The sequence below is a fragment of the Hemitrygon akajei genome, chromosome 9, assembly GCF_048418815.1.
Source record: "Hemitrygon akajei chromosome 9, sHemAka1.3, whole genome shotgun sequence".
NCBI classification, from domain to species: domain Eukaryota; kingdom Metazoa; phylum Chordata; class Chondrichthyes; order Myliobatiformes; family Dasyatidae; genus Hemitrygon; species Hemitrygon akajei.
Window position 1 is genome coordinate 45216842 of NC_133132.1, and position 12176 is coordinate 45229017.

The window sequence follows — 12176 nt, forward strand, 5'->3', positions numbered from 1 at the left end:
AGAATGATAGATTATTTAAATAGTGAAAGATGGGGGTGGGGGGGGGATGTGTTCAGAGAAGCCTTGGTGTTCTTAATACTAATCACTAGAAGATATGTAGGTTCAACAGTAAGGCATCTTGCTCCAATTACATAGACCCCTTACATAGAAACATTGGTTTCCCCACCAAAGGAAGTATATTCTTGAAAAACAGAGTGATTTTAGGCTTACCATACTGATTCTTGGGATAGTGCATTTGTCACAAAAGGAAAGCTTATGCAAACTAGGTTGTACTCCCACATTTAGATGAATGAGGATTTACTGAAGTACACAAAATTCTAACATGGTTTGACAAAATAAACTCAGTGTGACAGTGTGTCCAGAAGGAGTCACAGTCTCAAAATAGAAAGCTGGTCACTTAATACTGAGAGAAGAAGAAACTTACTCACTTAAAAACTAATAAATATTTGGAATTGCTCAAAATTAAAATTTTCAACACTGTATCTCAAAAAAAAACTATAGCTTCAGTTCTGTCCCAATATTCAAATGACATTACAAATAGCACCATTAAAGATAAGAATGTGCAGGTCCAATCCCTATATTTGTGTGAATATACAGTACCGTAATTAAGTAGCAGAAAAACAAATTAACAGTGTAAAGAAGCCTGAATGAATTGTTTATAACATTTGAGCTCTTAATAAATTCAGCCATGTTGACATTAAGGATAAAAATTTAAAGTTTCTACAAAGGGAAACCATTCCAGTCATGGAGAGATAAACATGCCAAAAGCATATTTATATTCTTAAACCACATCACAACATAGTCCAAGATATTCACCAAGGGATGCGTGACTTCAAGTCACAAAACACTGCATTAATTCCTTCTCTGTGTAAATCTAGAATCCCTAGGTTAAATTAAAATATACATTAAGTTAATTCTTCAAAGTTCATGAAGTGTTTCTCCAGAAACAGCCCACACATACTGTATGCTAGGATGGGGAAAATCAGTATTTCTTTAGAAAAAATATCAAATCCAATTCAGTCAAGCACATTAAAATATATGTAGCAATCCAATAAAAAGATAAATGTTAACAAATATCTTAGATCTGCATCATTTACGTCGTAATAACCCAATTGATTTCACACTCATCTAAAATTTAGTTCAGCCAGTTGTTTGTATGTATGTATAACTATGAAACAAATCTGATATTCCCATTAAGACATTTTCTATAAAGTTCCAAATGCAAAGCTAAATAGCTTCTGTTAATAACCAGCTTTGATTCCCATTGGTCTACCAGCTTATTGCACCAAACACTTCACAGTTTCAAATGCCATCACAGTTCATTAGATTCAATTACAGCGAACATATGGTAACATTGAAGCTCCATTGGCGTCTGTAAAGTTAAAATATTTACTGTTTCAGGTGCAGTTTTCAACCAGCTGGATAACTCAACTTCTTGCTTTACAAATGCTGATTTACCAGCTGTACAACATTTTTCAAATGTCTAGTGTTTGAATTGTTTACTTAGATAGATACTAGATTACTAAACAACTGTTACAAGAAAGGGCAGTGCAATTCTGAGAGGCTCAAAAGAATTAAAGTTCCCAAACATAGGCATAATGAAAAAATGAAGAAAGATGTTGGGAAGTTTCTGGAACACCTCGATATTACAAAGAAAAATTAACACTTCGCATACACGAGAAAATTTGCAGATGCTGGAAAGACAACACACACAAAATGCTGGAGGAACCAGGATCAGGCATCATCTATGGAAATGAATAAACAGTCGACGTTTCGGGCCGAGACCCTTCATCAGGACTCGCTTCGCAGCTGTTTTAGATGCAAGAGACAACAAATCTGCACAAATCTCTGCTTAAATCAATAAGTGACTGAAGTGTGGTCTAAACTACGTTAAAAAAAAACAGAATAGCCAAAAGGGGACAGTCTGAACTGCTCAGATAATCTGCTCAAAAACTTTTGGACAGCGCTTCGCCATGGGATCTGTTACCTTGGTTTCTCCGTGTGCGAAAAGAAAAAGGGAACAGGCGCAGTGTAAGATCCTCCACTTAACCAGCCGCCCTGCCTCTACACTCGTTGCAGGAGTGGAGTAGGCCCCGTAGTAAAGACTCGGTGCTGGGAATTCGCTCTCTCGGCATGTTCGGGTCGAGCGGCAATAGTCCATGTTTGCAGGGGCCTCCGCGGTAGTGTGAAGGGGGAGGGGTGGAAGTGAACGGGGATATGGGGGTACTCTCGCCACTGAAATTGTTTGGAAGCAGTTTTCATTTTGTTGGACATTTCAAGAACAAGTATCCCCTCAGCCCCCAGCCTTCCGGGGGGCACTCACTCACCGTCGTTCTGGTCTTTGGGCCAGAGGTAGAAAGTGGCCGGGATGACGAGAAGTCCCACGAACGACGTGAGAAAATAAAAGGAGGTGTTGCCGCTGTCGTCGTACTGGAACTGCTGCCCAGCCATCACAGGCTTCCCGCACTCACAATCCGCTCCCGCTATCTAATCTCACTCACGCCGCCGTTCCTTCGGGCCTCCGCTCCGCTCTCACAACACGGACGTGGCACTGCGCGTGCGCACCAGTGGACGTCAGCGCCTGCTCGCGACACGCGCTGGAAAAGGAGGGGCGGGGTTGGAGGGGGTGAGGTTGGCTCGGGCGCGTCCCCGCGCGTCTTCGCGCCCTGTAGGCCGGCGCGCGCTTGGGCGCCGCCGGTGTGGAGTGGGTCGCCTCGGCTATTCTGGAATCGCGTTGTCCCGCAAGCTAACGAGATTTTTTTTTAAAAAAAGAAAAGATCAATCAAATACTGGAAGAGGGCACAAATCGAAGACTTGCTTTATTAGGAAACACGCTGAATTGGGGGGGGGGGGAAACTACACGTTGCATTACGGTCCTGGAGATTCTACAAAGTGCAAATCAGGTACACTTCTGAGCAAGGTGTCTAGAAAGAAAAGTCGCTGGCTCACGATTTGGTGTAAGAAGACATTTAGGAATTTCTCCACTCAGAGGCAAATAACCTGGGAAATTCGATACCACGGGGGGCAGCAGAAGCCAAGTCACTAAATATATTTTAAGGAGATTGCTAAATTTCTAGATGACAAAGGCATCAAGAGGAATGGAAAAGGGGCAGAAATACAGTATTGAGGTGGATGATGATCAGCCATGATCATATTGAATGGTGTAGGAACCTGGGAGGACCTACTCTTGTTCTGATTTTTCTATTTTTCAGGACTGTGGAAACCGTCACAATATCATTAAAAATGGTATTGGTTTAATATTGTCATATGTACCAGGATACCGTGAAGACCTTGTGTCATGTATAGATCAAACCATTACACGGTGCATTGAAGTAGAACAAGTTTAAGCAATAACAATGCAGACTAAAGTGTAAAGACAACAGAGAGTACCGTGCAGGTAAACAGTAAAATGCAGGATTATAATGGGATAAAATGTAAGGTCAGAAGTCCATCTTATGGTATAAGAGGTTAGTTCAATAACCTGATAGCAGTGAGATAGAGGTTGTCGTTGAGCCTAGTGCTACATGCTTTGACTCTTTTGATCTTCTGCCCAATGGGAAAGAGGAGAAGAGAGAATGTCCAGGATGGGTGGTGTCTTTCATTATGCTGGCTGCTTTACTGAGGCAGTGAGAAATATAAACAAGAGTCATAGAGGCTATTTTCCATGATGTGCTGAACTGTGTCCACAACTGGGAGTGAAGAAAGATTTGATAGAGGTATGCAAAATTATGAGGGATATAGAGTAAATGCAAGCAGGCTTCTTCCACTGAGGTTGGGTGAGACTACAACCAGAGGTCATGGGTAAAGGGTGAAAGGTGAAATGTATAAGGGGAAACTCCTTCACTCAGAGGATGGTGAGAGTGTGGAATGAGCTACCAGCACAAGTGGTAGATGCAATTTTGATTTCAATGTTTAAGAGAAGTTTGGATAGGTACATAGATAGTGGAGATAGGGAGTGCTATGGTCCGGGTACAGGTCAATGGGACTAGGCAGTTTAAATGGTTCAGCATGGACTAGATGGGCCAAAGGGTCTGTTTGTGCTGTAGTTTTCTATGACTAACTCTCTGCAGTTTTTGCGGTAACATGGAGGGCCATTTCCATTCCAAGCCATTGTGCATACAGATGGAATGCTTTCTGTGATGCATCGACACAGATTGGTAAGGGTTGATGAGAATGTGCCAAACTTCTTTAGCCTTCAGAGGAAGTAGCATTGTTGGTGAGCTCTCTTGGCCATGACATCCATGTGGTTGGACCAGGACGAGCTGCTGATAATGTTCCTCACCAGAAACTTGAAGCTCTCAACCCTTTCAACTTCAACACCATTCATGTAGGCAGGAGCATGTGCACCATCCCCTTTTCTGAAGTCAATGTCCAGCTCTTTCGTTGACATTGAGGGAAAGGTTGTTGTCATGACACCATGTTCCTAAGCACTCTGTCTCCTTCCTACACTCTGACTTATAGTTATTTCAGATGCAGTTACTATGGTGGTATCATCTGTAAACTTGTAGATGGAATTCGAGGAGAATCTGGCTAAGCAGTCACGTGTACAGGGAGTAGAGTAGGGAGCTGAGGAAGCAACCTGGTGGAGCACCATTGTTTAGAATAATCACAATGGAGGTATTGCCTATCCTTACTGATTGCTGTCTGTTGGTTAGGAAGTGAAGGGTCCAGTTACAAAGGGAAGCATTGACTCCCAGAGTCTAGAGTTATCTGTTATGTCTGTCTATTATCTATTGTTATCTATACATTCGCTCATTCATTTCTGAAGGTGCGGGGTAAGTTCGACTGGGGCAGATTGTAAAATAATTTCTTGATGGTGGACATTTGAAGGAAAAAGAATATGGCAAAGAAATGTCAGGCTGAGTTTAGTCAGGGTATCTGTGAGGTGTTGCACTTTGAGAGGTTATATGTAAGGGGAACACACAGTTAATGGCTGGACCCTTACAAAGGGATCTTGGCATCCAAGTCCATATCTTCTTAAAATTGGCAATACAAGTAGATACAATAGCAAAGAAGGCATATTGCAGGAGTCCACGGACCCTTTGGTTAATGATAGGGTCCATGGCCATAAAAAATTTGGGGAATTCCTGGCATATGGCATGCTTGCCTTCATCACTAGGGCATGGAATGTAAGAGTTAGGATGTCATATTACAGTTTGGGAGTATTGCATGCAATTCTGTTTGCCCTGTTATAGGAAAGGTGTGGATGCTATGGAGAGGTTTCAGAAGACGTTTGCCAGGATGTTGCCTGGATTAGAGGGTACTACCTATAAAGAGAGGTCGGATAAACTTGGATTGTTTTCGCTGGAATGTCAGAGGCCAAGGGGAGGCCTGTAGGAGTTTATAAAATTATGAGCCATAAATAGGGTAGACAGCCAAAATATTTTTTTAGGGTAGAAATGTTGAATAGTGGAGGTCATAGTTTTAAAGTGAGAGGAAGGAAGTGTAAAGGGGTGTGTGGAGCAATGTCTTTTCACACAGAGGATGGAAGGTACCTAGAACGTTCTGCCAAATGTGATAGCGGAAGCATATTGGATGGTGGCTTTTAGTTCCGCACATGACTGTGAAGGAGATGGAGGAATATAGATCATTTGTAGGCAGCAGGGATTAATTTAATTTGGCATCATGCTTAGTATACTGGCCATGGGTTGTACAGCCTGTTCCTTTGCTGTACTGTTAAATATTTAATACACAAATTGGAACAAGTATGCATGCCCTTAAAACACAAACACACAATTAGAAAAAGGAATTTTAAGCGTGGATTATATATATAAAAAAACAATAGCATTATATCAAAAGAGAGCACTTATAAATTTGCCAGGAAAGGCAATAAGCCTGAGGGTTCAGAATGTTTCAGAATTAAGTAAAGGATAACAAATAAATCGATTAAGGGCAAAAGGAGGAATAAACTGAAAGCTCTGTGGGCAGATAAGCAGAAAATGATTAGTGAGGACAAGTGTCCATTCGAGGCATTATGGACAGCATAGTAGCATAGTGCTTAGCACAATGCCTTACAGTACCAGCGACCTGAGTTCAATTCCCACCCCCCACCCCCCGCTGTCTGTAAGGAGTTTGTACGTGACTGCGTGGGTTTCCTCCGGGTGCTCTAATTTCCTCCCTCAGTCCGAAGATATACCAGTTGCTAGGTTAATTAGTCATTGTAAATTGTCCCGTGATTAGGCTAAGGTTGCTGGGCGGAGTGGCGTGAAGGGGCAGAAGGGCCTTTTCTGTGCTGTATCTCAATAAATAAATAAATAAATAAATAAAGTGCATTCGGTTTTGGTAATTCTATTTTAGGAAAGATGTGGGGGGGCGGTTCAGTAAATGTTTGCCAGGGGGCTGACTGGATTCGGGTGCTATAAGGACAAATTAAATTGATTCCTCTGTAACTGGGTCCTTGGCTTCCTCATCGGAAAAAAATTGATCCTCAGTGAGGATCAGAGATAACATCTCCTTGCTGACAATCAACACTAGCACACCTCCAGGATATGTGTTTAGCCTGCTGTTGTACTCTTTCTACACCCATGACTGTGTGGCTAGACACAGCACAAATGTCATCAGTAAGTTTGCCAATACCACAGCTGTTGTTGGCAGAAGCCCAGATGGTGACAAGGAGGTGTATAGGAATGAGGAAGATCACTGGCTGAGTGGTGTCAACACAACCTTGCACTAATTATCAGTAAGACCAAGAAATTGATTGTGGACTTCAGGAAGGGGAAGTTGATGGAACAGGCACCAGGACCTTATCGACTGATCAGCAGTGGATCACGTCAGCAGTTTCAAGTTCTTGGGTGTCAACATCTCAGAAGATCTACCCTGGGCCCAACATATTAATGCAATTACAAAGAGGGCAGGCCTGCAGCCATATTTCATTAGGAGTTTGAGGAGATTTGGTATCTCAACAAACACAATAGCAAATTTCTACCGATGTACTGTGGAGAGCTTCTGACTGGTTTTATCACCATCTGGTATGGAGGGATGACTGCACAGGATCAGAAAAAGCTGCAGAGGGTTGCAAACTCAGCCAGCTCCTTGATGGCACTAGCCTACCCAGCATCGAGGGCACCTTCAAAAGCCGATGCCTCAAAAAGGCAGCATGCATCATTAAGGGTCATGCCCTCTTCTCATTGCTATCATCAGAGAGGAGGTACAGAAGCTTGAATACATACACTTGGCATTTTAGGAAAAGCTTCCTCCACCTCCGCCAACAGATTTCTAAATAGACAATGAACCCTTGAACACTACCTCACCATTTTTTGCTATAATTTTGCACTACTAATTTATTTAAATACACATACTTTTATTATAGCTTACAGTGTACTTTGTATATTACACTGTTCTACTGCCACAAAAAAATAATTTCACAACACATGTCAGTTGATAATAAACCTGATTCTGATTCTGTTTTCTATGGAGTAGTAGAGGCTGGGTGGAGCCCCAATAAAAGGTTGTAAAATTATGAATACAGGCAGTCCCCAGGTTACAAACGAGTTCCGTTCCTGAGTCCGTCTTTAAGTTGGATTTGTACGTAAGTCGGAACAAGTACATCCTGTATTATTTAGCGTCAGTCAAACGTTTGTCTTAATATATAGTATATATTTTACCTTTCTATGCACTTAAGAAATGTTTGTATTCCAATAATTAAACCACTGCATTGCTTAGTAATAATTGTAGCTTTCATCAGGGCAGGGCATTTCATATGCTCCATTATTCTCACTTTATCCTTTAAAATTGTTCCGATCGTTGACGGACTGTATCCTAACGCTTTTCTAATGACCAATGGCGTTTCACCTCTTTCTGATCGCTTTATTATTTCCACTTATTTTCAATCGCGATCGCTTCCCATTAACGGAATAGAAACACTGCGGGTGGCGGGTCCCGAGCTGCACCGGCTCCCGAGGTCCGCTGGGTCATAAGGACCACCACACTGAATTCCTTGGGTCCTAAAGTCCATTGCAGTGAGACAGGTTAAATGGGTCAAGTTGGAGCTGTGCTGGGTTTGGGTATTTGTTCCTCCACAATATTCCATCTGGGAATTTAAAGTGGAGGCGGCAGTGATTTTTTTACGATGTCGAGTTGGGAGCTCAACATCAACCCGGCACGGATGGTACGGGAGTCACTGGATTGACATCAACCCGGCACGGGAGCGGTCTGTCACTGGATCAAACTCAGGAACCTCCGTTCTCTAGCCCGGCGCTGATCTCACTGCGCCACCAGCTGACCGGAATGGTGGGGGGGTGGGGCAGAGTCAGGGTGAATCTTGCTAAGAAAATTTTAAGCAAAATGCAAAGTTACACACTCAACACAGTGTCAAGTGCAAGGACTTAAAATGGATGGTGTCATGATCCAACTTAAAGTGGTGGACGGCGTTCTCCTTCCTCGGTTCGTAAGTATGAGTTGTCCGTAAATCGGAAGTTTGTAACTCGCGGACTACCTGTAAACTTTCAGGTTTCTTCCAGGGTCAAAATGTCTAACACTGGAAGGCATGCATTTAAGGTGGTGGAGGTGAGGGAGTTCAAAGGAGTCATTTGGGGCCATTTTTACACTGAATCGTGGGTACCTGGAATACATTGCCAGGGATAATGTTGGAGGTAGATATGATTAAGGCTCTTGGATATCATCATTATTATGTGCTGTGTTGTATGGTGTGGGTGATCATGGTCTAAATAAACATGATTGTTCTTGGCATATTTTTCTACAGAAGTGGCTTGCCATTGCCTTCTTCTGGGCAGTGTCTTTACAAGATGAGTGACCCCAGCCACTATCAGTACTCTTCAGAGATTGTCTGCCTGGCTTCGGTGGTCATGTAACCAGAACTTGTGACTTCTGATATGCACCAGCTGCTCATACAACCATCCACCACCTGCTTTCTTGGCTTCACGTGACCCTGACTGAGGGGATAAGTAGGTGCTACACCTTGCCCAAGAGAGACTTGCAGGATCGTGGAGGGAGGGAGCACCGAACACCTCCTTTGGCAGAGACGTATCTCTACCCAGCCACTTGGGGTGTTCACTTACACAGCTGTTTAATGGCATAACATAGATTTTAAACAATTTTCATCGTCTCAAAACCCACCTACTCAGAGGCAGAGCATTACAGAAGTGGTTTACCATTGCCTTCTTCAGGGTAGTATCTTTATAAGACGGGAGACTCCAGTCATTATCAATACGCGAAAGATTGTCTGCCTGGCATCAGTGGTCACATACCCAGGACTTGTGACATGCACCAGCTGCTCATACGATCATCCACCACCTGCTCCCATGGCTTCATATGGCTCTTAAGGAGGTGCTATACCATGCCCAAGGATGACCTGCAGGCTAGCGAAGGGAAGGAGTACCTTCCACCTTCTTTGGAAGAGAAATATTTCCACCACATTATCTAGCTCTTAGATAGGCACATGAAAATGCAGAGAATGTAGGATATGGACCATTTGCAGCCAGAAGGGATAAGGTGCCAGTACCTTAATTAATCCTGCACAATATTGTGGGCCAAAGGTTCTGTTCCTATGCTATTCTGTTCTGTGTACTATTCGACTGTTTCATTTTTCATTTTCATTTTCAATCTTTTTATTAATTTTTCAACAGAGAAAAAGATACAAATCAGAGGAGAAGTTTTAGCAAACACATAATACAAAAAAACATAGAAACAACAAAAGAATATATACTGTCAAGGTCAATTAAATATAATATTAAGCTATTGTATATAGTATATAAACAAAAACCCACAACTCCTCTTGGCAAATCGTAAAGAGAAAAAAAAGATTGGAAATTTTATTAATAAGGAGGGAAAAAACCCACTAAACTAACCTAAAGCAAAAAAAGGAGAAAGATTGGGCAGTCCGTTTGAGGATAAAATTAGAAAAAAAGAGGAAAGAAAACATCCTTCTAGTCATCTCCAAACCTTTGCAGATAAGGAGGAACAAAAAAAAAGGAAGAAAAAAAATTTCCTTAAAAAAAGAAAGAAAAAATTAAATCATATGAAAATATTGAATAAAGGGTCGCCAGACTTGCTCAAAGTTAAAAGATGTGTCAAATGTCCGACTTCTAATTTTCTCCAAACTTAAACAGGACATAATGGAGGAGGGCCAGTTAAAAACATTAGGTGGATTAGAATCTTTGCAGTATAACAAGATAGCTCTCCTAGCCAGTAAAGTTGAAAAAGCTATCACATGTTGAGCGGAAGCAGGAACTCTTCCTGTTTCCTCTGGAATAATCCCAAAGATTGCCGTAAGTGAATTGGGTTGTAAATCCACACCTATGACTTTTGATAATATTCTAAACACATCCCTCCAAAAAGTATTTAACTTCACAAAGGACCAAAACATATAAGTTAGAGTAGCCACCTCAGAGTTGCATCTGTCACAGTGGGGCTTATATTAGAAAAAATATGCGCTAGTTTATCTTTTGACATATGGGCCCTGTGTACTATCTTAAACTGAATTAGGGAGTGACGTGCGCAGATAGATGAATTATTAACTAGGTAATAAATTTTACTCCATTGATCGTCCGAAAGTGAATGCTGAAGTTCTATTTCCCAAGTACGTTTAACCTTATCATTAGGTGTCATACGTGCATTCATTAACTGTTTATATATAATAGCTGTTAATCGTTTTTGAAATGGTTTAAGCTGAAAAATAGCATAAATCAAATTTGGTGAATAGGCCAATGGATAACTCGGTTAAAAATCACGTAAAAAATTCCTAACTTGTAAATATCTAAAAAAATGTGCGTTAGATATATCATATTTATCCACTAACTGCGAAAAAGACATTAAACAATCCTCTGAAAACAAATCTAAAAAAGTTTTTATTCCCTTAGTTTTCCATATTAAAAAAGCCTTATCCAGAGTTGATGGTTTAAAGAAAAAGTTAAAATGGATATTACTAGAGAGTACAAAGTTATTTAATTCAAAAAATCTACGAAACTGAAACCATTTTTTAAAGTATGTTTAACAATAGGACTAAGACCTAGTCTACTTATCCTGGAGAACGAAAAAGGAAGAGGCGCTCCCAATAAAGAAGCTAAAGAAAACCCCCTTACCAAATTCTCCTCCAAATGTAACCATGAAGGGCAGTCCTGGTTATCTATATCATGAATCCAGAAGGTGATATAATGTATATTAATTGCCCAATAATAAAATCTAAAGTTTGGTAGCACCAGTCCTCCATCTTTTTTTGATTTTTGCAATAAAAATTTATTCACTCTGGAGCTTGAATTATTCCAAATGTAAGACAAGATCATGGAATCTATTTTATCAAAAAATATTTTCAGAACAAAAGATGGAACTGCTTGAAATGTATATAAAAATTTTGGTAAAATAACCATTTTTATGGCATTTATTCGACCAATTAATGACATCTACATAGGCGACCATTTAGAAAGCGCTTGTTGAGTATATTCAATCAGAGGGGAAAAATTATATAGGTCTTTAAAATTTTTATTAATTTTAATACCAAGGTAAGTAAAATAGGTTTTAGCAATATTAAAAGGTATTTGATCATATCAGAATAATTATTAATAGGAAATAGTTCACTTTTATGTAAATTGAGTTTATATCCAGAGAAAATACTAAACTCCGTAAGTATAGATAACATAAAAGGAATAGATTCGCTAGCATCTGAAATGTAAACTAATAAATCATCTGCATATAACGAAACCTTATGTAATTTATCCCCTCTCTTAATACCCTGCACAGAATTAGAATCCCTAAGAGCGATAGAAAGTGGTTCTAAAACCAAATTAAATAATAAAGGACTGAGAGGATAACCCTGACGAGTTCCTCTATATAATCTAAAATAAGGAGACTTTTGATTATTAGTTATAATCGCAGCCACCGGGGCTTGATAAATCAGTTTAATCCAGGAAATAAATCCCGGACCAAAATTAAACCTCTTCAAAACCTGAAACAGATAAGGCCACTCCACCCTATCAAAAGCTTTCTCTGCATCCAGAGACACAATACATTCAGATTCTTTAACTGAGGGGGAATAAATGATATTTAACAGTCTTCAAATATTAAAATATGAGTACCTATTTTTAATAAATCCATTTTCATCATTTGAGATAACAGTCAGGAAAAAATTCTCAAGTCTATTGGCTAGAATCTTAGAGAGAATTTTAAAATCTACATTCAGTAAAGAGGTAGGTCTATAGGATGCACATTCCAATAAATCTTTT

The 12176-nt window shown here is 40.4% G+C and overlaps 1 protein-coding gene across 1 annotated transcript in view; it reads right to left on the minus strand.

Moving 5' to 3' along the window:
• sec63 (SEC63 homolog, protein translocation regulator) overlaps positions 1-2568 on the minus strand; it is a 90928-nt gene extending 88360 nt beyond the window's left edge. The window contains exon 1 of the mRNA XM_073055876.1: positions 2328-2568. Coding sequence (XP_072911977.1) covers positions 2328-2451 — 124 coding nt within the window. The 5' untranslated portion in view covers positions 2452-2568. The remainder of the gene's footprint in view (positions 1-2327) is intronic.
• Positions 2569-12176: the final 9608 nt, after the last annotated feature.